Source organism: Apium graveolens, chromosome 9, assembly GCF_009905375.1.
Source record: "Apium graveolens cultivar Ventura chromosome 9, ASM990537v1, whole genome shotgun sequence".
In the NCBI taxonomy this organism is placed as follows: Eukaryota; Viridiplantae; Streptophyta; class Magnoliopsida; order Apiales; family Apiaceae; genus Apium; species Apium graveolens.
This window is the reverse complement of record NC_133655.1, coordinates 101921003-101946758: the sequence shown is the minus strand read 5'-3', so window position 1 is coordinate 101946758 and position 25756 is coordinate 101921003. Positions and strand designations below refer to the sequence as shown.

Sequence of the window (25756 nt, the reverse complement as noted above, 5' to 3'; positions counted from 1 at the left end):
AAGATGTACTGATTATTGCAGGATGAGATAAATGGTCCCATGAAATCAATTCCCCAAACATCGAAGACCTCAACTTCAAGCATCACATTTAAAGGCATCTCATCCTTTCTAGTAAGATTCCCAACTCTTTGGCAACGATCACACCTTAAAATGAACTGATGTGCATCCTTAAACAACGTAGGCCAGAAAAAACATGCCTGAAGAATACGAGCTGCTGTCTTTTCACCACCATAATGTCCACCATAAACTGTGGAATGACAGTCTCGTAATATCCCCTCTGTTTCAAAGAATGGGATACATCTTCTGATGATCTAGTCGGCTCCTTGTCTAAACAAATATGGTTCATCCCACATATACCACTTCACCTCATGCAGAAACTTCTTCTTTTGAGCCGCATTCATGTTATGAGGCATTATATTGCTAACAAGATAGTTCACAATGTCTGCGAACCATGGTTCTTCCTCTTGAATTGTGAACAACTGCTCATCCGGAAAAGATTCATTGATCAATGTCTTATCATGTGAAGTAGAATCGGGATTCTCCAATCTAGAGAGATGGTCAGCTACTTGATTTTCAGTACCTTTTCGATCCTTGATCTCTAATTCAAATTCCTGTAGCAAAAGTACCCAACGAATAAGTCTAGGCTTCGAATCCTTCTTTGAAACAAGATAGCGGATGGCAGCGTGATCAGTAAACACTGTCACATTTGTCCCAAGTAGGTAAGATCGGAATTTTTTGAAACCAAAAACTATAGCCAAGAGCTCCTTCTCAGTAGTGGTATAGTTCAGTTGAGCTCCATTTAGCGTCTTACTAGCATAGTAGACCACATGAAAGATATTAGACTTCCGCTGCCCAAGAACTGCTCCCACTGCATAATCACTTACATCACACATCATCTCAAAAGGTTCTCTCCAATCAGGTGTCGTAATAATTGGTGTTGTGATCAAACTCTTCTTGAGAGTCTCGAATGCTTCCAAGCATTCATCATCAAATTTGAAAGGCACATCTTTCTCGAGCAAGTTGCATAACGGCTTAGATATCTTAAAGAAGTCCTTGATGAAACGCCGATAAAACCTAGCATGACCAAGAAAACTACGGATTCCTTTCACAGAAATAGGTGGCGGAATATTTTCAATGACTCCCACCTTGGATTTATCCACCTCAAGACCCTTACTAGAGACCTTATGCCCAAGAATGATGCCTTGCTGCACCATGAAATGACATTTTTCCCAATTGAGCACCAGATTGGTTTCCACACACCTTTTGAGCACCAAACGGAGATTGTTCAAGCATTCATCATTTGAATGTCCAAAGACGGAGAAGTCGTCCATGAACACTTCGATATTATTTCCAATCATATCAGAGAATATAGCCATCATGCATCTCTGAAAAGTGGCAGGTGCACCACATAAGCCAAAAAAAACTCTACGGAAAGCAAATGTGCCGAATGGACAAGTGAAAGTAGTCTTCTCTTGATCTTCTGGTGCAATGCAAATCTGATTGTAGCCCAAATAGCCATCCAGAAGACAATAATACTCATGACCAGCCAACCTATTAAGCATCTGATCAATAAATGGAAGAGGGAAGTGATCCTTCCTTTTGTCTTTATTCAACTTTCTATAGTCCATGCATACCCTCCATCCTGTGACTGTTCTAATGGGGATGAGCTCGTTCTTCTCATTTGCTACCCAGTAATACCTCTTTTCTTAGGTACACATTGCACGGGGCTCACCCAAGAACTGTCAGAAATAGGATATATGATTCCCGCATCCAGCCACTTTAGAATTTCTTTCTTCACCACTTCTTTTATAATAGGATTAAGCCTTCGCTGTTTCTCAACAGTCGGCTTGCTACCTTCCTCTAGCAGAATTTTATGCATGCAGTACGAAGGGATGATCCCTTTTATATATGCTATAATCCATCCGATGGCCGATTTGAATTCTCTCAAAATCCTCAAGAGCTTGTCCTCATCACTACCTGAAAGGTCAGATGTAATAATAACAGGCAAAGTAGATGCATCACCTAAAAAAGCATACCTCGAGTGTTCAGACAATGGTTTAAGCTCCAAAGTAGGTGCTTCCTCGATAGATGGTTTGAGCTTTCCCTCAGCATTCTTGAGATCAGTATTACCAAGAGATTCAAATGGCATATCTAGCTTTCATTTCCAAGGAGAAGCATTTAGATATTATAACTGCTCATTGCCTTCCTCATCATCACTGTCAAATTCCCCCAATAAGGCTTTTTCTAAGGCATCAGACCTTAGCACATGATCAAATAACTGCAGAATCGACCAAATCCATCTTGAAGCACTTCTCATCTTCCGTAGGGAATTTCATTGCATTGAACACATTGAATGTCACATCCTGATCTTGCACCCTCATAGTAAGTTCACCTTTTTGCACATCTATCAAGGTACGGTATATAGCCAGGAAAGGTCTTCCCAAGATTATGGGAATCTTCTTATCTTCCTCAAAATCCAGAATGACAAAGTCTGCAGGAAAGATGAGCTTGTCCACCTTTACTAGCACGTCCTCCACGATGCCTCGTGGGTATATAATACAAATGATCAGGCAATTGTAGAGACATGTAGGTGGGCTTTGGATCAAGAAAATTTAGCTTTTTGAAGATAGACAACGGCATCAGATTGATGCTTGCTCCCAAATCATAAAGGCACTTGTCGAATGATAACTTGCCAATGGTCAAGGAATGGTGAAGCTACCTGGATCCTTAAGCTTTGGAGGTAACTTTTGCTGCAGCACGGCACTGCACTCTTCCGTCAGAGCAACGGTATCAAGATCATCCAGTTTCACCTTCCTTGAAAGAATACCTTTCATGAATTTCGCATAACTAGGCATTTGCTCCAAAGCCTTTGTGAGAGGTATGTTGATGTGAAGTTTCTTGAATACCTCCAGAAACTTACCAAATTACTTGTCCAGCTTTTGTTTTTGCAATCGCTTAGGAAAGGTGGTGGAGGATAGAGCTTTTTATCCTCTGTATTACCCTCAGGAAGAGTGTGTTCAACAGTAGTCTTCCTTGGTTCCCCCTCTTTCTCCTTTTGCTTTTCTTCTTCATCTACAGCTTCAGCTTCTCCATCTTTTGCTTTTTCAGCATCAGCAACTTTTCCAGACCTTAAGGTGACAGCTTTGACTTGCTCCTTAGTTTCCTTCCTGCCTGGCACTTCAGTATCGCTGGAAAGTGTGCCAGGTTGACGATTGAGCAAGGCATTGTCTATTTGTCCAATTTTATTTTCCAAGGTCTTGATAGAAACAGCCTGACTTTTGCACAACAGCTTTAACTCCTCGAAATCAGCACTAGAAGGTGGAGCAGCACCTCCTTGTTGAGGATATGATTGCCTTTGAGCATATTGCTGAGGTTGCTGGAATCCAGGTGGATTAAACTGTTTACTTGCAGCTTGCTGATATGGTTACTGAACAGCATTCTGATTATTGCTCCAGTTGAAATTGGGACGATTTCTGTTATTAGGATGATAAGTAGCGGGCACAGGCTGTTGCGATCTCTGAAAATTGTTCACATACTGAACAGATTCATTAACAAGAGAACACTGATTCGTAGCATGAGAGCCTGCACAAAGCTCACAGACAATAGCTATTTAATTGACTCCATAGTTGGCTAAAGAATCGACCTTCATAGACAGCGCTTGGAGCTGCGCTGCAATAGCTATAGCTGTATCATTTTTATGCTCGTTTACAGCCATAGTTTCAATGAGATTATAGGCTTCAGTATAGCTTTTGGCCCACAAAGCGCCTCCAGAAGTTGCATCGAGCATGGGCCTAGATTGGGCCCCCAAACCATTGTAGAAACCAGTGATCACCATCCAATCAGGCATACCATGATGTGGACAATTTATCAACATCTCCTTGTAGCGCTCCCAAGCTTCGCACATAGATTCTCCTTGTTGCTGCGTAAACTAAGTAAGAGAACTCCTCATAGCTGCAATCTTGGCCATTGGAAAGAACTTCACCATAAACTTTTGCGCGAGATCTTCCCATGTAGTGATGGACCCAGCTGGTAAAGAATGTAACCAGTCCTTAGCTTTGTCCCTCAGAGAGAATGGTAAAAGCCTCAGCTTGTTAGCCTCATCAGTAACACCATTATATTTGAAAGTACTACAGATCTCGACAAAATTCCCGATATGCATGTTGGGATCTTCAGTCGCAGCACCTCCGAAAGAAACAGAATTCTGCACCATCTGAATAGTGTCCGGCTTGATTTCAAAAGTATTGGCCTGAATAGCCGGATGAATGATGTTTGACTGAATGTCATCAATTTTAGGCTGAGAAAAGTCCATAAGAGTTGGATCAGCTTGAAATATACGATCACCCATTGTTACAGGTTCTTTCTTTTCACTCTCTTTATCCGATTCTTCAAAAACTATCTTCTCCGGAAAGTCGAGAGTTGAATCTGTCTCCTCAGCTGTATCTAGATTTCTCTTGTGGGTGCGAGAACGTGTTTGCATAAACGCTCGCTAGAGTACCTGAAACACAACCAGAAGCACTAAGTAACAAGTCTTAATCAATAAAATCCTAATTACCACTGATGGCAAGTACATAAACTAAACAAATTAACAACGAGTCCCCGGCAGCGGCGCCAAAAACTTGTTAAGGAGAAAAAACGCGCTAAATAAATCATGCAAGTATACGCGTTTGCAAGTAGTATAGAATGATTTCTAGTTCGTTCCCACAGAGACTCTGATTAATTATATTTAATTAACACTTACTCACCAATTTATGATTATTCTTCAATGTCAAGACAATAACAATTAAGATTGATTAACTAATATTAACTACGAGAATTAAATACTTAAATTAACAATATTAAACACACATGAGATCATAACTTCATTACTACTTCATTCAATAGTTATTGTTATTACCCTTAGCATGTAATGGTGATGATATTAATCGAACAACATGAAACTGATAAATGCCAACTTTCGTTGTACGAATACCATTCTACCAAACATCCACAATTAAGATAGAAGTTGAATAGGCATCAATTATGTTGAGACCCTATATGTCTACAGAATTTGACAACATAACGATTTAAGCGCAAGTTATTCATTATGATTACACAGGGCAAGTAAAATGGTTAGAGTTACCCACTAATCATGCATACAATACATGAACCTATGCTAGTATGGTAAGTTCTAAATCTCAAGATTCACTGTCACTTCACAAGAGATTAACAAACTATCTTATATGTTCGCGACGCACATAAGACGAATAAGCACAACCTATGCTAGATATCATACAATCACCACGTACCAAGGTATTAAACAATTAACTAAAGAAATCTATAGCAAATCTATAGTAAATCCACTATGATCCCATGATCACGATTAGCCCATGATAGAACTCATCGTCACCATGGGTTCATATGAAAACATGATAATAACACAACGATATAAACTAATAAAAATACTTAATAAAAATAGAGTATGTCACAAGAGTATTAAGGTTCAAAGAGTAAAGAAAACTAGCATCCACTGTTACAACGAATTAAAAGAATCATAAGATAAATGTATGCTTCCTCTTCTTCGTTGTTGCATGCTAAAACGGTCTTCTTGATCTTCTCTTCTTGTTACTTCTTTTAGAAAATGTCTCCCCAATAGGTTTATATAAGAGTCCACAAGAACCAGCACCAACAGAAGCCCATTAGAACTTGAATTCTAAAATCCATAATTTAATTTCCCGCACCCAGGAGGCCGCCTCCTCCTTTCAGGTGGGCGCCTGCTACCAGGCGGTCGCCTGCTCCTTCCAGGCGGGTGCTTGCAAGCCTTTTGGAAAAATCTAATTTTTGCTTCTGATTTTGCTGATTTCTTCGCACAACTCCCCGCAACTGATCCCAAGTACTTCCTAAGGCTTATTTTGATGAAATCATCCTATCTAAGTAAGTTATATCCTGAAATGCAAAAACACTCGAAAACGCGTTAAATATACAAAATACTCGAGTTCAAGACATCAATTCAAGCCATTATGAGACGCTCTAAGTGGTATAAAATGCCACTTATCACATTCATCAAGTGGTGAACTATTATATCTCCGCATGTTGTTCCTTAGGAAGAAAGGTTCCAGGTCTTTTGAAGATCTTAAAACTGTTAATGGACACTTCCACGAAACATTCAAGGAAGCATGTGCGGCCCTTGGTCTTCTACAAAATGATAACCAATGGCATGAAGCAATTGCCGAGAACTCCCATACATCATTGCCTCCACAGTTACGTGCAATTTTTGTCAATATTTTGACATATAGTCCTATTTCAGATCCACTTAGACTTTGGGAAGCTAATTGGCAATGTATGTCAGATGATATTCTCATCATCAGGCGACATATGCTTAATGATCCTCATCTATACCTATCAGACAAAGATTTGAAGAATTATGCACTTGTTGGTTTATATCTCATTATCATACTACCTAAATAATTAACATAATTTTGTTTTAGATATTATATGTAGTATATTTTTAAACTAACATAACACTTCATATATATTTTTGCCCGTAAAAATTGAAAAATTGTTTAATGACATCGGGAAGAGTTTGAAGGACTACGCGACAATGCCATTTCCAAGTGAAGTTTATTTTAGCAATGCTGTTAACAGACTACTCCAAGAAGAAACTTCATATGATAAAGAAGAACTGAAAATTTTGCATGAAAAGAATCTTGGAATGCTCAACCCTGAACAGAAGAACGTTTATGATTCTATCATACAAAATGTTTATAATAAGGTAGGTGGTGTTTTCTTTGTATATAAAAGTGGAGAATGCGGCAAGACATTTATGTGGCATACATTATATTGTCGCCTTCGTTCAGAAGGAAAGATTGTGCTTCCTGTTGCCTCATATGGAATAGCAGCCGTATTGTTGTCTGGTGGTAGAACTGCACATTCAAGATTCCATATTCCTTTGAAACTTGATCAGGATAGTACAGCCGGAATCAGACATGGAACCGATATTGCAGAATTAATCCAACAAACTGATTTGATCATTTGGGATGAAGCCCCAATGCAACATCGTCATGCCTTTGAATCTGTTGACCGTTCTTTGAGGGATATAATGTCTGATGTTGATAAAAGGAGAGCAAAGAAACCATTTGGTAGTATCACAGTAGTTTTTGGCGGAGATTATAGGCAGATTTTACCCGTGATTCCAAAGACATCCAGAGCTGAAGTAGTAGGTTCCACCCTCAATAAATCAAAGATTTTGGAATTTTGCCAAGTATTTTTACTTAAGCAAAATATGCGGCTTCATGCAGGAAATACAGAAATGGAGAATAAGGTTATAGCGGATTTCAGTAAATGGCAGCTTTTAGTTGGTGATGGTAAAGTTGAGAACTTTAGTCCTGATGCAGACACTGGTGAAATGCTAATAAAGATTTCAGATCAATATGTTATTCATACCATGCAAAATCCCATAGAAAGTCTTTTTGAAATTACTTACCCGGATTTTCTAAGAAACATGTCTTCACATTCTTATCTAAGATCAAGAGCTATCCTAACACCAACTAATGTTGTGGTGGACGACATCAATAACAGCATTCTTGAGAAAATTCCTGGAACTCTACACACATATCTTAGTCAGGATTCAATTGACGATGTTGGTGATGAAGATAATGAATTCATATCAGCATTTCCAGTAGAGTACCTGAACTCATTAAATATGCCTTACGTTCCCTAAGCACGAGTTAAACATTAAGGTTGGCGTCGTTGTCATGCTTATGAGAAATTTAAACCAAATTATGGGATTGTGTAATGGCACGCGAATGATTGTGACATCATGCAAGAAGAATAGTATTGAGTGTGAAATATTATGCGGATCCCATGTTGGCTCAAAACATTTGATCCCGAGGATAGAGATGATTTCAACAGATACCGGCTGGCCTTTTGAGTTTAAAAGAATTCAGTTCCCACTCCAGATTTGTTATGCAATGATAATTAATAAGAGCCAAGGCCAATCACTTGACACGGTTGGTCTATACCTTCCCAGAGCAGTGTTTTCTCATGGCCATGTCTACGTTGCCATCTCAAGAGTTACAAGACCAGAAGGTCTCTACATTCTCATCGACAGTCATGATGGTACCACCACAAATATTACATCAAATATAGTCTATGAAGAAGTATTTTACAACCTACCGAGCATAAATGATGAGAATGTATCAGATTAGTTATTTGTATTGCACATTTACAATCCTGACTAAGTTACTCATCATTTTATTATAATTGGTAGTTTGAGAAATTATTTGTTATTAAATTAGAATTACATCAGGTCATATTGGTTATTGATGCTCATATACGAAGTAAAAGGCAGATTCTCGAATAGTTTTTTATGCATATCAAATTCTCAATATAATTAGATGTAATATGTTTTATATTGATAAGGAGACATTATGATAATCAGAGAAGATTATGGGATAACAACAATATCTATCAGATAACTAACTCATATTTAAATATTTGTTTAATATCACGTTTATTTTACTAATTGATCTTCTATTTTAACACAATCTTTTTTTTCCATGCTAATATTAGTGTAAGCTGTTAAGGATCATCATACAACTCTAATAGATATCTATTGATTGAGATTTTCATGGACTAATTATCAGCCTATCACCTTAACTATAAAGATAGTGTATATCTTTATTAAAAATACAGCCGATTGTCTTAAACGCTCCACACATTCGGATTTTTTTTGCTATATATCCAACTCACAAACTAATTTCAGAGTTCATATGGCAGAACATCCAAGTATAATTACAATTCATTACCTCTTTGTTGATATGAACATTTAACATACTCCTTTTTTATAACATCTATTAACTTTTTCATTACTCGGATATGCAGGACCATCATCATTTATCCAATCTGGATGGTAATCATACTGCTTGGACTTTGAAGGTCCGTGTGACAAGAATGTGGGTATCAACTAATCGACAAGGTGTTTTAGTCAGGCACAATCTTATTCTATTGGACTGTGAGGTTTGATTGAATAACTATATGACTTATACCACATCTATGATTGTGTTTTCCAGCCTCTATCCTAAGATTTTCTTTTTTGCAGAATAATCACATACTTGCAATTGTTCCACCAGCTCTTTGGAATTTGTTTGCCTTTATCATTAATCCTGGCACATTTTTAAGTATCAGATGTGTTCAGGTTCTTCCGGCTGCTAGGTTTTTGAGGTCTGTACGTTCTGCAAATTACATCATGTTTCTTCCCATCACTGTGGTGGTGTTGGAACCTGAGGAAATTTTGAGTATACCGTGCCATAAATTGATTTGGTTCCTGTGACGCTCCTATATAATTCTCTTCATTGTTCTGCTCTCGATGAGCTTCCTATTTATTCCACTGGTATTGCGTATTAAATTTTAAAACAAATCGCTTACAATTGTTGTTTTTAACTTTAAGTTTATTGTTGTAGATGTTATTGGAATTGTTGAACTCCTGCAACCAGTACAATCTATTATGACAAGATTTGGTGAAAAGGAAGTGTTACGCTTCAGAATTTCAGATGGCGTGTAAGACTCTTCAATAAACTTTTTGACAATTATAAAAATACTACACCATCCTCCAATTTTTATATTTTACGTATTAACATTATTGAACATCCATAAGTGTTTGACGTTTTATTATATTCATTTTAGGAGGGCCATCCAAGTGTGTTTTAGCGGTTCTTTGCCAACAAATTTTGAATCATTGTACCAAGTTACTGAAATTGAACCCAAAATTATGATTCTGGCATCTGTTAGAGTCTTTATGTATCGAGGTTAATGTCTTATTTTTTTATATTAAAAACCTTTAAAATTGTAAGCCTTCTCATAAGTTATAGAATTTCTTCTAGCTCTTAAATAATATATATATTTCGCTCTTAAAAACAGGAAGAGCGCAGATCAGCAATATTTTGTCAACAAAGCTTTTTGTCAATCTTGATTATCCTGATGTCTTTTATTTGAGGCAGAGGTAACTAAATATAAATTATATATTTTTTATTTTTATATCATTTTTTCATATATACGCTTATAATTTTTACATACTTTGCAATATAGGTTGATGGACATTTGAAAAATCCAAATTTGACACTGCAGAACCATTCCCGTCAACGAAGCTTGAAGACATTTTATTTTTACTACATTTCTATTAAATTGATGAGACATGTCATTTTTCAATTGTTGGAATATTGATAAACTTCCTGATTCAACCGCATTGTCGTATTACCACGCTATGGATTATTTTATAATTTCTGTGTAAAGCATAATTCTCTCAGTATTTATCTTTATTAAATGTTGGAACAATTTTCATCATATTATCTCAACCTAACAGTTTAAATAAATACATTAATTTAATATGTATATTCTAAAGTTCTGAAAAAAGATGTTATAATTCCATTTCGAAAGAATCAAACAGATTCTGTTATAAATATTCATATCATTTTCATATCCTATGCATATTTTTAAATGAATTAGAGAAACAGACAGAGTTATGAACAAAAATATACAAGTTGATAAAAATGGAATTAATAACACTTTGATTGTGATGATTGGATTAATTTATTTGATTAACCTTAATTAACTAATTAACTCAAAATTTAAAATATAATATTCCGTTACATCTAAATTGTACTTATATATTTAAGAATTATATTGAATAGATAGGAAGATAATTGATGATTAATGAGATAATCATTCAGGATTATATTGTTATCAGTCTTTATTGTACATATTTAAAACAAGTATCAATTAGCATCAACTTACCAGATTGAATAAGATAATTGATGAATAATTAGAGAATCAATCAGGACCATATTGTTGGCAGTCTTTATCATACAGTTAAAATAGAGTATCAATTAGCATCAATTTACCAGTTTGAATAGTAATCATAACCTATCAAGTTGCATATATCATTTGCAAATGCATTTAAATTTCATGCCTTGAGATAAACATCAAACATACTCTGCCACTAAAAATAAAACTTTAGGTTTCCTCTCAATTTGTTCTCTTTAAAAATATCATCGATTGGTAGGAACTGATCTAATATGTTAACATTATTTCTTCATCGTGCATGCTGTCAATTTTTGTTAATATTTTGTAGGCTTTAATTCCTCAATTGTTAATGCTAGACACTTTGTTTAATTGACTTGAACAAAAGTTTAATGGAGTATGCAGTATTCAATATTATTGAAGACCTTGATCAATCGACTACCAATTGGAAGATTAAGGCTAGAGTAACTAGGATGTGGACCAGCGTTAGCTCTGAGAGTGGATCAGTCAAAGGATATAATGTCATTCTGCTTGATGATGATGTAAGTCTTATGTTCTAAAATTTTATTATGGTATTACATAAAATCCTACCTTCTTTTATATACCAAATGTAACATCCTTTTTTTTTGTTTTAGAATAATCAAGTCCATACATTTGCTTATCCCAATATTTGGAATGGATTCAAAACTCCGGTGATTAAAGGAGGCGTTTATGTTTTTGACCAATTTTCTGTGAAATATGTTGTCGGTAATCTGAAGCATGTACAAGCTGATATCTGCATCAGATTTTCACAATATACTACGGCCACCACTGTTGAAGACGATGGCTTGATTCCTGCCTACAAATTAGAATTTCTGGATTTAGGTGATCTTTTTGCTGAGGCCAGCAAATATCAGCCACAACAACAGCCTGAATTTACTATAGGTGACCTTAATATAATACTCTTTTGGTTCAGATTATTAGTTTTTTAAAATACGTACCTTAATATTTCACTGCATTTTATCTTTCACTAAATTAAATATATTGATCTGTTTAATTTAGATGTAATTGGAGTTATTGAGGATTTTGAACCTCTAACGAAACTTGATACAAAATTTGGCATGCGAGACATTGTCAAATTCAGGATTTGTGATTCCAGGTTTGTCGAATGTTTTAATATTTATCCTGTAATTTTAATTATTTTCTGAGTCCGCCTCTAATGTGGAAGTTTTATATCCTAAAATATATGTTCATTTTTCAATATAGTAATCAGCATAAAGTCAGTGTTTGGGGAGATCTTGTTGTGTTGGCTAATAACATTTATACTAAGGAACTCCAGTCTCCAGTCATTGCAATAATAACGAGCACAAAAGTTACAACTTTCATGAGTAAGTTCTCTTTAACTACTTAGTATAAATGACCTTGACATTATACAACAATTTCCTGAACTATATTGCTTTGATTTAGATACTGTGCAGATTGGTACTTTGCCATCTTCAAAATTGTACTTCAACCTAGATGATGAATCTGTGACTGATATGAGGATGAGGTACTACGATTAAGAATTATAATAATTACATAATTACAGCACATTTGCATGTTTAATAACAGTTGATAGGAGGCTGAGTTAATAAACATCAATGTTTAACTTTGTAGGTTGAAGGAGGAGGGATATTTGTCAAAGAGAGAAAAATATCTTAAGGCGGAAAAATCTGAATTTGTTCAAACCTTTATGGAAGAATGACATTAAAGGATCTCATTTAAAAGCTGACATATGATGACTTGAAGGTTTTATAACCTTTATAAAATTTACATGACACAACCATATTGAATATAATTTATTTTTAAATCTGAACTTATTTTCACTTCAAACAGAAAAGGATATACACCACGTTCTCAGTTGTTAAGGTGGATGAGGATGTAGCATGGTGGTTTTACAGTTGTAACAAATGTCAACAAGAGGTTGAGCGGCTTGACAGGAGATTTTGATGTAATAATTGTCCTCGCATAATTCTGGTTGCCCCTAAAAGGTAGAACAAATTAGAGTTTTATCAAAAATTTATTATGCTTTACTCTATATTAAAGTTAACTTTCAATACTTATCACATAATTTCTTATAAATTCAGGTTTCGTATCATGGTCATTGCCGAAGATGATACATTTTTATGTAATGTTATGCTCATGGACCGAGCTGCTAGAAGGATTGTTGGTACAGGTGCAGCAAAAGCGTATAATGATTTTGAGAAGGTATAAATTCATTACAACAAAGTGTAATGTTCTAAATTATCAATTAAAGTGTTTAATAATTATTACATTGTCTCGGGCTCCTGAAGAAGGCCTTCCTCAGGTACTTAAAGATTTGGTTGGAAAGGAAGTCACTGTCATTATTCAATTGAACAAAGCAAATGTAACTGAGGATAGTACCATATTTGATGCAAATGACATATTTGACACGGCTATGCGGAGTCCAAGTCCATCTGAATCTGCACATATATCAGAATCTTCCTCCATCAACTTTTTCGTTAATGTAAGTTTAGTTTTTATATGTTATAATACTCAAACCATTATTATTTTATAACTTTTAGTCTTCCAACAAATCTTTATAAAGCGTAATTGTTTTTGTGTTAGTCTGTCGATCTTGATGCCATTGATCATACTCTAGGCTCTGCGAAATCAGTTACCAAAAAAATTAAAAAGGTAAGATACATTTATGCATTGTATTTTATTTTTTTGCATTAAATCACTTACATTCTGTTCATTAATTATCCTCATAAGTTGTAAGATAAGTTGTTTTTCTACGTTAAATTTAAAGGATTACATATTGGTTTTGGTTCTTGACGTAAGTCTGAGTTACATTACAATTTGATATGAATTGATCGGTATAAATATATTAATAAGTACCTATATTTTATAAGTTTATTCTGTTGTTTTGGTCATATTCTAAGAATTTTTAATTTGATAAAATTTGCAGGAGAAGTAATATAGCAGTTTATCACTCAATTATTTTGCTTGATGTTATGTACGAAAGCTGGATTGGATTGGTGTTTAGCATTTCAGAATTTCGTTTTAAATAATGACCATTATCAAGTTGTGATCATCATATTCTATTTTTCATAACTTTGTTTTCCGGAATTGATGCAAATAAATTTTACAGATTGGACAAGTTGTACGTACTATGATCCAGTTTCTTTCAATTTCCAGAATTTCTATAATAATTTCCTTCAATACTTTATATCATTATTAAGGATTGCTTCATATATTTATCTATGTAATGCGGTACTTAGATTCCTGTTTTTAGTTTTCTTTAATTCTATCCGTTGTACAAATTATTAAACTTAAGATATAAAAGATTGACCAATTATTTATACTCCACAAGTACTCAATCAAACTTTTCAATGATAACATTTTAACGCTATAGTTTCTCGAGAGTTATGAATAAATGTTATATTTACTACATGAACTCAATAGATATTTAATTTGAGCGGTACGGAAGATAAAAAAAATTTAGATGCATAATCCAAATTTAAACCAATAAAATCCATAAGATTAATACATCATCTTTCAGACACAAAGTACTCGATCACATTCATCTACTTTCTAATTTAATAGAGATTAAACACACTATTCGATAACTATATCGAATATTAAGTCTTCTTGATGAAAAGTAAAAACCAAGGTATCGTCTTTTTTCAGCTCATTATCTGTTGTAAATTGGTTCCATCCAGCAGAGAATCGAGGCAATCCAGTAGAACACGCTACCTTAACATTCCATGTTAGAAGCCCCCTCCTCAAGGTTACATTTTCACCATTTATCTATCTCCTACCATTTGGTTGTATAGCTGTTGGGATATACTGCAAAAAAAATATCATTTTTGAATTAATTAGCCACAACACAAGTGAACTTTATATTGTATTTGTGAAATATTGTAGGTGAATTGAAGGATTAGTGTAACAATACCGCACCATGACATGTGTTGTTCACATTTGAAGTTGTCAGCGTTGCGGTGAACTGCATCGCCATTACTTGATCATTTTCCTCATCAATTACACCCTCTTCTACAACATCTTCTGTTGCTCCTTCAATATCCATATCAAAGATTTCTTCTTCTTCCTGCATTCCTGCTTCGGGAAATTCTGCAGCATCATCAGCCTCTTCTTTAATATTCATGTCAACAATCTGTTCTATCTCCGCAATTCCACCTTCAAGCTCTTCATTAACATTTGCAGACAATTACGAAAATGTATTAAGATGAATATTTTCATAAATAACTTCTCCATTATTAGCGAATGAGTGCATTGCTTCAATAAGTCTTAACATTTTAACAAGAATATTATATGAATAATATTTGGTATCATAATTACCAGACAAATTAAATGATATGTAGTACTTAAAGTATTACCATTTCTTGATGAACATCTGACAGGTAATTTTTCAATTTTTGAACTATCAAAAATGACAGTGTCAAACTTCCTATATCCTCTGTAGCTAAGCAACATAAAATCCTTCATCTCGAACATTTTGTCATTGACTAGCTCCAGTAGATCAGAAATCTTCCCAGTAGATTCAGAGTACTGACAATTGTATATCATTACATTCTTTAATATCAACTGTACTTTGACAGGTTTTAACTGTCCAAAAGAGGTATGAAACTTTTTTGGTATGGTCTGTCACAAGCATCATAAGTATCGCTAGGTTTAAAAGTTAGTATTGCTACAAAAAAGAGATACTGATCATAGTGCGGGAAAATAATGATTACGCAGTTTAAAGCTTACTATTACTCCAGAGTCTACTGCATTGCCAATACCAAATACCATGAACTTGCAATCAATTCCACTTATTGTATCTATAAATTAAATATCATTATCCAATTTTAGTCATAATGAATAATGAAAATTAAAATTCTCTCTCAAAACAAATAAGTAAAAACTTTGTTTAAATGTGCATTTACCTCTAGAAGATAAATGTGACCGGGAAGCGAGTCTTGCAGAAGTATAATCTACTTTAATTGCATCAGGATTTAGTGCACAGACCACAAATTGTCCCAGGTCCTCATGCTTGAAAATCAGAATTGTAGCTGAATACCTGCTATCTTCTTTCAAGAACCATGTAAGCTTTACAAAACTGTGGTCTTCCTATGAATATTGACATCAAATTGACGACCATTTGGTAACCGAAACCAAACTTTTTTTGGCATCACGCTTGCAAATGTTGTAGCCAACCTCTCTGGTAATTTCTGTATAAATCAGTTAAAATTTAAAAAACTCATTAGTAAACCATACTTGCAGCAATCTATAGATTATAGCAAAATTAATTGTAATATCCGTATTTTTATTTTAATTATTATCTATTTAATATTTGTATTAGTTAGAAATAGATTAGAATTAGTAATAATAGTAATTTTTAATACAATTTGATTTGGAATAGAATTAGTAATTATATTATTAATTAGATTAGGGATAGGATTCTATTAATTGTGGGCTTGTGGGCCTATAAATATATATATATACAAGTTATGTCCTATTCTATGTTTTTTTAATTGGAGCCGCTCTTAGAGGCTAGGGTTTGAGAAGACAAGAAGATCTTAGAAGTTTATTCTTGTGTTATTCGATTGATCAAGGTACGAGAATCGATCTTTTCTTCTTCATAATCATATCATGTTCATCTTCTTATTTGTTTGTGCTGAAATTCGTATGTGATAAAATCAGCATCTCGTATCTGTTGTAAAATCCATAACTTATTCGTTTGTACACGGAATTCATTGATTCTTGATTTTCTGGAAAGCTTGTTTCGATACCTACAACTTCCATGTTTACATATTTTGTGGAATCAGCCTCTAACTATGTGCAAATATCCATTCTTTGTGACCCTTCAGATTTATGACGTGAACAGTTTTTCATACCTTCTAAAATTCGTTATAAATCGATCTTATGTCGGAAAATTACTCATGATATCAATCTGGAAAGCTTATGAAATTCTCTTTTATTATATGGTATACCCATTATATATTTAAATCTTTTAAATTGCCTAAATTGTCTTACAAATATTCTGGTCTGTTTATACTTATCAGCATAGTTGTTTCATGTTCAAAAATTCATATCTTCTTCATTATTCGTCATAAAATTATGATCTTTATAAATTATGAAACCTCTGAGAATTCTCTTTCATTGTCTAGTTATAGTCGAAGTGAGATCAGATTGTCTTTATTGTCTAAATTTGCCTTCTTTGTAATCTGTTCCTGAATAATTTCTGCTGTGATACCTGAACTTCAAAAATTCATAACTAATTCGTTATCAGTGCGTTTTTGATGAATCTTATCATTTTGGAATCCTTGTTAAATCTAATTTATTTCTCCAGTTGACCATTATTTCAAATCCTTAACTTATCTGCTGTTAAAATTCGAATTAGTATAAGTTGTTCACTTTCAATCGTATTTCAACAATCCGATTTAATGGTCCATCAGATGAGGTACGGATTTCGTCCCCTTTCTTTCAGTGCTACTCCTTTTATTATTAAATATATCTGATTCTTTCCCTTCATATTTTTATTCATTCCGTTCTTATTCGTTTGATCTCTGAAAATTATTTTAAATCTGTTCTGGAAGTTTTAAATATTTAATCTTGCGAGCTTTAAAATTATGTTTGTTAAATATCTGTTTAGAATATTTGAAATATCTGCTGCAAGTGATTCTTAAAATTGTGAAAATTATTTTATTTGAACCCTTAGAGTGAAATAGGGTATACCGAGTTAACCAGCTGTAGGGGTACTACAGCCATGTCATTGCGGCACCATTGGCATGACACTTCCATGGCAGTGTGATTGGTCATGGCGTATCCTTTTGATAGCTCAGGAGGAGAGCTTTGGCCATTGTGATATTTGTTTCAGGATACGTGGGTGCACCCAGAGTTTGATTTGTGATTTGATTCGACAGTGACGTTGTATATGCCGTACTCGTTAACTGGTTTGTTGCACACATTAGGTACCCTATGATGTGTGTATTTGTTATTTGTTTTGCTCTCGGTATGAAATATCTTAGCCCTCGTTGTTTCAGCCTGTTTTATTTAAACTTGCTGTTTTATATTAAACTGTCAAATGTTCATCTTGTTTTATGTTTTATAAATTTATTCCAATCCGTACTGGGCATTTGGCTCATGCCGTATTCTTCTTCTGGCAGGTACTTAGGGGGACTTTTGGGGCTGTGTGATGGAGAGCTACCCTTTATTTCGTTTTTAGGATTTCAGACTTCTATCATTATTTAGACTTAATTTCTTATTAGAGATTTCAGCATTTATATTTTTGGTTTAGATATTTTGAAGATTTAATATCTATTTAATATTTGTATTAGTTAGAAATAGATTAGAATTAGTAATAATAGTAATTTTTAATACAATTTGATTTGGAATAGAATTAGTAATTATATTATTAATTAGATTAGGGATAGGATTCTATTAATTGTGGGCTTGTGGGCCTATAAATATATATATATACAAGTTATGTCCTATTCTATGTCTTTTTAATTGGAGCCGCTCTTAGAGGCTAGGGTTTGAGAAGACAAGAAGATCTTAGAAGTTTATTCTTGTGTTATTCGATTGATCAAGGTACGAGAATCGATCTTTTCTTCTTCATAATCATATCATGTTCATCTTCTTATTTGTTTGTGCTGAAATTCGTATGTGATAAAATCAGCATCTCGTATCTGTTGTAAAATCCATAACTTATTCGTTTGTACACGGAATTCATTGATTCTTGATTTTCTGGAAAGCTTGTTTCGATACCTACAACTTCCATGTTTACATATTTTGTGGAATCAGCCTCTAACTATGTGCAAATATCCATTCTTTGTGACCCTTCAGATTTATGACGTGAACAGTTTTTCATACCTTCTAAAATTCGTTATAAATCGATCTTATGTCGGAAAATTACTCATGATATCAATCTGGAAAGCTTATGAAATTCTCTTTTATTATATGGTATACCCATTATATATTTAAATCTTTTAAATTGCCTAAATTGTCTTACAAATATTCTGGTCTGTTTATACTTATCAGCATAGTTGTTTCATGTTCAAAAATTCATATCTTCTTCATTATTCGTCATAAAATTATGATCTTTATAAATTATGAAACCTCTGAGAATTCTCTTTCATTGTCTAGTTATAGTCGAAGTGAGATCAGATTGTCTTTATTGTCTAAATTTGCCTTCTTTGTAATCTGTTCCTGAATAATTTCTGCTGTGATACCTGAACTTCAAAAATTCATAACTAATTCGTTATCAGTGCGTTTTTGATGAATCTTATCATTTTGGAATCCTTGTTAAATCTAATTTATTTCTCCAGTTGACCATTATTTCAAATCCTTAACTTATCTGCTGTTAAAATTCGAATTAGTATAAGTTGTTCACTTTCAATCGTATTTCAACAATCCGATTTAATGGTCCATCAGATGAGGTACGGATTTCGTCCCCTTTCTTTCAGTGCTACTCCTTTTATTATTAAATATATCTGATTCTTTCCCTTCATATTTTTATTCATTCCGTTCTTATTCGTTTGATCTCTGAAAATTATTTTAAATCTGTTCTGGAAGTTTTAAATATTTAATCTTGCGAGCTTTAAAATTATGTTTGTTAAATATCTGTTTAGAATATTTGAAATATCTGCTGCAAGTGATTCTTAAAATTGTGAAAATTATTTTATTTGAACCCTTAGAGTGAAATAGGGTATACCGAGTTAACCAGCTGTAGGGGTACTACAGCCATGTCATTGCGGCACCATTGGCATGACACTTCCATGGCAGTGTGATTGGTCATGGCGTATCCTTTTGATAGCTCAGGAGGAGAGCTTTGGCCATTGTGATATTTGTTTCAGGATACGTGGGTGCACCCAGAGTTTGATTTGTGATTTGATTCGACAGTGACGTTGTATATGCCGTACTCGTTAACTGGTTTGTTGCACACATTAGGTACCCTATGATGTGTGTATTTGTTATTTGTTTTGCTCTCGGTATGAAATATCTTAGCCCTCGTTGTTTCAGCCTGTTTTATTTAAACTTGCTGTTTTATATTAAACTGTCAAATGTTCATCTTGTTTTATGTTTTATAAATTTATTCCAATCCGTACTGGGCATTTGGCTCATGCCGTATTCTTCTTCTGGCAGGTACTTAGGGGGACTTTTGGGGCTGTGTGATGGAGAGCTACCCTTTATTTCGTTTTTAGGATTTCAGACTTCTATCATTATTTAGACTTAATTTCTTATTAGAGATTTCAGCATTTATATTTTTGGTTTAGATATTTTGAAGATTTAATATTATTTTTTTTTGAGATTTTAGACTGTTTAATTATTGTTAGAAATATATTAGTGCTCTGTTTGCAGGTTTTGGATTTTAAGTAATATTTCCCTTCTATTTTAAGAAGGGGGTGTTACATTAATATGTTAAATTTGTACAATATTAAATAAAAAACTTACCACTACATTTTGTACATAGTTACTGGATTTAAGAATCACAATAAACTCTGGAAGCTTGGATACAGAAATATCCACCTAATAATTACAGGATCAGAAGATAATTATTTTTAAATTTAAAAACCATTTAACTTGATTCTATTAATATGAATTGATATGATTACATACCATTTTCTCCTTCTGCTTCAATTTCAAATTTGATTTAGGAATATTTGTATCCTTTATTAGTGGTAACCAACTACAAAATTCCTGCAATGGATTGATCTCATCTGCTTCTTCTATTAAAAGACCTTTCCCTTTTTCTCTGTCATCAAATTTATGTTCAATCTCCATATCTATAAAATATGTAATTAAGAAACATATGTCCAATAAGTATAAATTTAAAATCATAAAGATTTTAAGACATTGATATGTGACATACCTTCACCTGAATCCAAATGAACCTGTAGAAACCAATCTTTTCCAATCATCTCTTTTCCTCTAATACGCCTTTTTAAATAATCAATCTCTAATCCATCATCCTGAAATTTCCTTGCTGAAATGATATCACTATCATCCATTGTAAATAAAAGTGTATCTCTTTCGCGCAAATGAAATATACTTAGCACATATCCAATGCAGTAAAAATATCCATTTACCGAGTTGTATGAAACGAAAGATTCATGCCCTTCAAGCGAGATTTTCATTATTTTCATGAGCTTTTCACTGTATTTGTACCGCACCAAACTTGGTACAACCTTGAAAAAAACAATAAACAATGCAATGTTTACAGATTACACATAAAAACACAAACACAAAACAAACACACAAACATATAGACTCTATTATATATACAGCCTTTCGATTAAATCATATAAAAAATTACTTACAAAACCTCCACATGCCAGAGTATCTTTAGAGACGATTTTCAAAAATGATTTTGGCGCAAATAAGTTTCCTTCCACAAAAAATAAAATAATTTATAAGTTTGTAATATTGTAAAATATCCGTAATTGAATCAATTTAAATATAGAATTTAAAGTAGTTAATTTATCACATTACCTTTATCAAGATCTTTCTCATAAACATCATGTTTATAGATGCAAACATTCATATTGTTCACATTTTCTATATCATTATGCATCATGTACATCACTATAGAATCATCAATTCCAAGTCCTGTATCTGATACAAAATCAGACCAGCCTTTCCCAAATCTGCAATGGCCTCCAACCCTCTCCACCTCACATTTCCATTCCTTAGTGGTGAACCTCAGACTGACAGAGTTTCCATGTTTGAAGTTTTTATAGAAATTCTTTGTTCCTGACTTCATTGTCTGTCATATATGCAAAAATTTGTTCAGGTATCCAGCATATACACACTGGTATAAAGTATGAATGTGACCTGATATGGAAAACAATTGCAAATAAATCTTACTAGATCAATCCCATCATCTTGCAAGTCTGCACTATTTACGCTAATACGGTAAGTTTCAGTTTTGTTCAGGAAACCATCATAAACTAACATAGCAACAGAATTCTGAAACTGAATGTTTCCATAGACAATCATGAATCCTTCGTCTTTCCATTCCGGTTTATTTAACATCCACTCATTTGGTTCTATCGTCGGGTAGTTTATCTCAATTGCCGCTTCCTTATATATCTTGACATTAAAGACCCCATCTCCATGATAATCAAATAAAACAAGATTATATATCGTAATTCCATAAAACTCCATAAAGCGAGCAAGACCACATATTTTTCCGAATTCTAAATCATATCGAGCACGCCATTTATGTGTTTTACATATATCTTCAAGCCAGTTGGAATTCTTCCACCACAAACACTTTTAAAATCCTCTGGCACTCTCTGATCAAGTACCATTAAATCAAATATATTTAAAAATAAACATAAATTTGACACTATATAAATTAACGCTGTAAAATATACACTTACAAAGTGCCTAAAATCAGAGACTTCTACATTTGCTGCCAGAAAGCTACATATACTCTCTTCATTATCTGTACAGTTGGTATTATGTTAGTGTACCTAAATAAATGCAGTATATACATTCTAGGTTAAATTTTTACCTAAATTGAATTTGACATTCTTCGCTCTAGAACTGGATCTTTTCTTCATCTGTAATTACATAATAAATTTGTTCCAATCAATATAAAGCACGTTATTTTACTTATATATTACATGCATGAGATACAAATCAAAGATTTTACAAGAACACTACATGTATAGGATACAAAACTTGAGAATTACATGAATTTGAACAAGTAATGTTCTTAAATTCGATATAACATTAATCGATTAAGTTAAGGTGTGTGTACTTTAAAACTCTATCAATTAAGCAATATAATCTCAAGTTCTAACACTGATTCATGATTCCACTGCATATATATACTGTATAAAAGCAAGATAAACTATAGACAAAGAATCGATTCATACCTCCATTGTAGAGAAAGAGTTTGATTCTACCGAGAGTGTTGTCTCCTTGGTGAAAAGAAGTTACTTTTTACTTGAAGAAGTTGAGAATCTCAAAGTCACGGTAGTTTTCTTATCTGTGCTTCTTTTAAGACAGGACTTTGATTTTATGTGGGCTTCTTTTAAGACAGGAGTTTAACATATCCCAAAGTCAACTTATTTGGGTTGTTTGGGTTTTTTAATTCTTTTGATATTTTCTCCTTTTTTATAATTTTTAAAAAACGATTTTTACAAAATAGTGTTATATATTATGTTTTAATATAAGTGGGTTTTTGTATTATTTTGATTTTAAAATAAAATATTACAATAAATTGTATGTTATGTAATATATACTGTATTTTTTAAAAAAGTATTTAATTAAAAAAAAATATTTACTCAGTTTTGTTGTATAAATTATTAAAATATTGACTACTAAAAATGTAAAAGAGAAATGTTAAAATATGAGTTAAGGGATTTTTAATTGGTTAAAATGTGAGAGAAAAAAAACTAAAATAAAATACTGAGATTTAACGTTAAACTATAATATCAATTTTATATTTCAAAATAAATGTAACCTAAATAACTGTAATAAATAAATTAAATAAAACTAGAAGATAATCATTTATGTTATAGAAATTACAAACTTGGAGAAAAAAATTCAAAATTGAAGAAATTTTGAGCGCCTAGCGCGGGCAAAAAGTCCCTAGTTGATCCAATGTATACTATACTATAATAACTGGAATAAGGTATAATTTGGTTCAACGGTTATTACCTAAGTTTGATTATTAAAATAATATAAATAAATAGTGTTATATATTCGTTAAACTACTAAATTGTTAAACTACTAAACATAATTTACTTATCCTACTAAACTACGACCACGAGTTATCCTATTATTAAAAAATAAATTAATAGTCTTATATATCCGCTAAACTACCAGATTGTTAAACTAACAGATATAGTCAACTTATCATACTAAATTACGGTCACGGGTTATCCTATAATTTTAATTATAATTTATAATTATTATATATTTATATAAACATTTTAAAATTATAATATGACGGGTTAAATAAAAAATTTAAATATTAACGAGAACTCGTGCATCGCACGGGATTTAACTAGTCTTAAATGAAAATAAAAATAATCTTAATATAGTTAGTTGGATTTGCTGACTCTCGTTAAAACAAAATAAGAATCTTGTTAAAAAAAATTAAAATATTGAATCAGGATTAAACAAAATTAAAATTTAAAAGATAATTTGTTGGTCGATAAAATATCCTTAGGCTAAACAAGATAATATGTATTATTAATTTGGTCTAAAACCAAAAAAATATCCCCCCTACGATAAAATAAATTAAAAATAAGCTAATTATAATTAGCCGGATGTGGTTGATATAACATGTTTGAGGCTAAAATAAAATAATTCATGGTATTGATATACTCTAAAACCAAAATTGAATTCAAACTAAAAATAATATTTAAACTATTGTTCTCAGTTAAAATAAAATTAAAGTTTACCTAATCCGTTGGTAGATATAAAAATTTGGTAGTTGGCATAATTGTACAATATTACGGTTTATATAATTACCGGTTTTTCCACTTTCTATAATATATATATATATATATATATATATTAAAACAAAAATAGAGATAATTCGTTAGCCAGTATAATAGCTTCTAGTTAAAAAAACAAATATATACTTTCATCTGGGTTAAAACAATTTTTAGAATTGATCCCAAATTTAGCAAAACAAAAATCAAAATTTGTAATGAAAAAAGAAATGAGTCAGAGTTTGCCGTTTAAATATGATTTATCAAATACGCACCCGAAAAATATCGGCTGCGGTTATCTCCAATTTAAGAAAAAAATCAAAATTCCTCGATAGGAATGAGTCAGGTCCTTATTCTATTGTAGATGGAGTTGGTACTCGGTAGTAGTAAATATTTTTGGCGTGAATATAACTACTCAGTCGAGTTAATAATGTGAGTAGATGATTCGATATTTGCTTGTTCCAAATGATATTCCTTCCCATTATTCGACTATTGTTAGCTCTCCGCTATGTTTTTAGTGACCTACAATTTTTATTATGTAGTTTATGAATAAAGCTTCTTTAAACATCTACAAAAATAACATTTAAAATTGTTGGCTAAAAGTTGGTTAGCTAAAATTTTATTCAACCTCTAAATATTTTCGCTCCAATATTATTAACTATAATTATTATTTATATTCATAATATTATTATTTTTATTAATTTTTGAAAGGGAATAAAAATAACCCAAATTGCGGAGTTAATATCGTATTAATTAGACCTGATTTGGTCCAAGAGGAATGCTCAATTAATGAGGTCCAAAACTCTAACTATTTATTAAATTTGTAATTAATAAAGAGGGTAATTAAACAGCCAAATGATTGTGTTCAAATAAATAACTACTTCTACAAGAAGTAGCCTCCAAACAACCCAAATTCAGTAGGAAACTAATTCCTGCTTTCTAGGACTCCAAAGTCCAGTTTGGGAAGGGACTTACCCATCAAGTCACCCAATTCTATCATAATTCCTAGACTCTCGACGTCTATATCAAGGGTCTTACCCCTTCAACTTCAGCAGAACGTTTTGGACAAGAGCTTCATACGTCACAAAGCCGTGAAGGCATCTTACAAGCCACGAGGCCATTACCTGGAATGATATTTTAGACTTAGTCCTTGAAGGACATGAAAGTCACTACGTCCTTGGTGAGCTCTCGCTGCCATAGCCCCGAGGGCAAGCATCACCAAGAACTACGTTTTGGCTTGATCCTAGGCATACGCCGAGGTAAGTAGGCATCTTTTGAGGGCAGATTTAAGCCACGAAACACAAGTGTAGTCATTAAAACTCGAAACTTATCAAACCCTAACATTAAATACACGCAATAAATAAATACATGTTTTTTATCCATAACATTTGGCGTTGTTTGTGGGAAAAGGACGACAACCATGAAAGCACGAAGAAGCACCGAGAAACCACCTGATGAGATGCGCAATATTGCATCCAACGTTGAGATTCCCCCACAGTCAAACCTCAATATTTGAGAGACTAATCTCTCGGGGACAGAGATCT

The 25756-nt window shown here is 33.0% G+C and overlaps 1 protein-coding gene and 1 non-coding gene across 2 annotated transcripts; both read left to right on the top strand.

Annotated features, from left to right (window-relative positions):
- Positions 1-3845: 3845 nt before the first annotated feature.
- LOC141687727 (small nucleolar RNA R71) lies at positions 3846-3952 on the top strand. Its single transcript, XR_012561212.1, has one exon. It is a non-coding gene; the product is annotated as a small nucleolar RNA R71 (small nucleolar RNA).
- Positions 3953-6577: 2625 nt separating this feature from the next.
- On the top strand, positions 6578-7696 carry LOC141685440 (uncharacterized). Its single transcript, XM_074490540.1, has one exon. The coding sequence runs from the start codon at positions 6578-6580 to the stop codon at positions 7694-7696; it is 1119 nt and encodes a 372-aa protein (XP_074346641.1).
- Positions 7697-25756: the final 18060 nt, after the last annotated feature.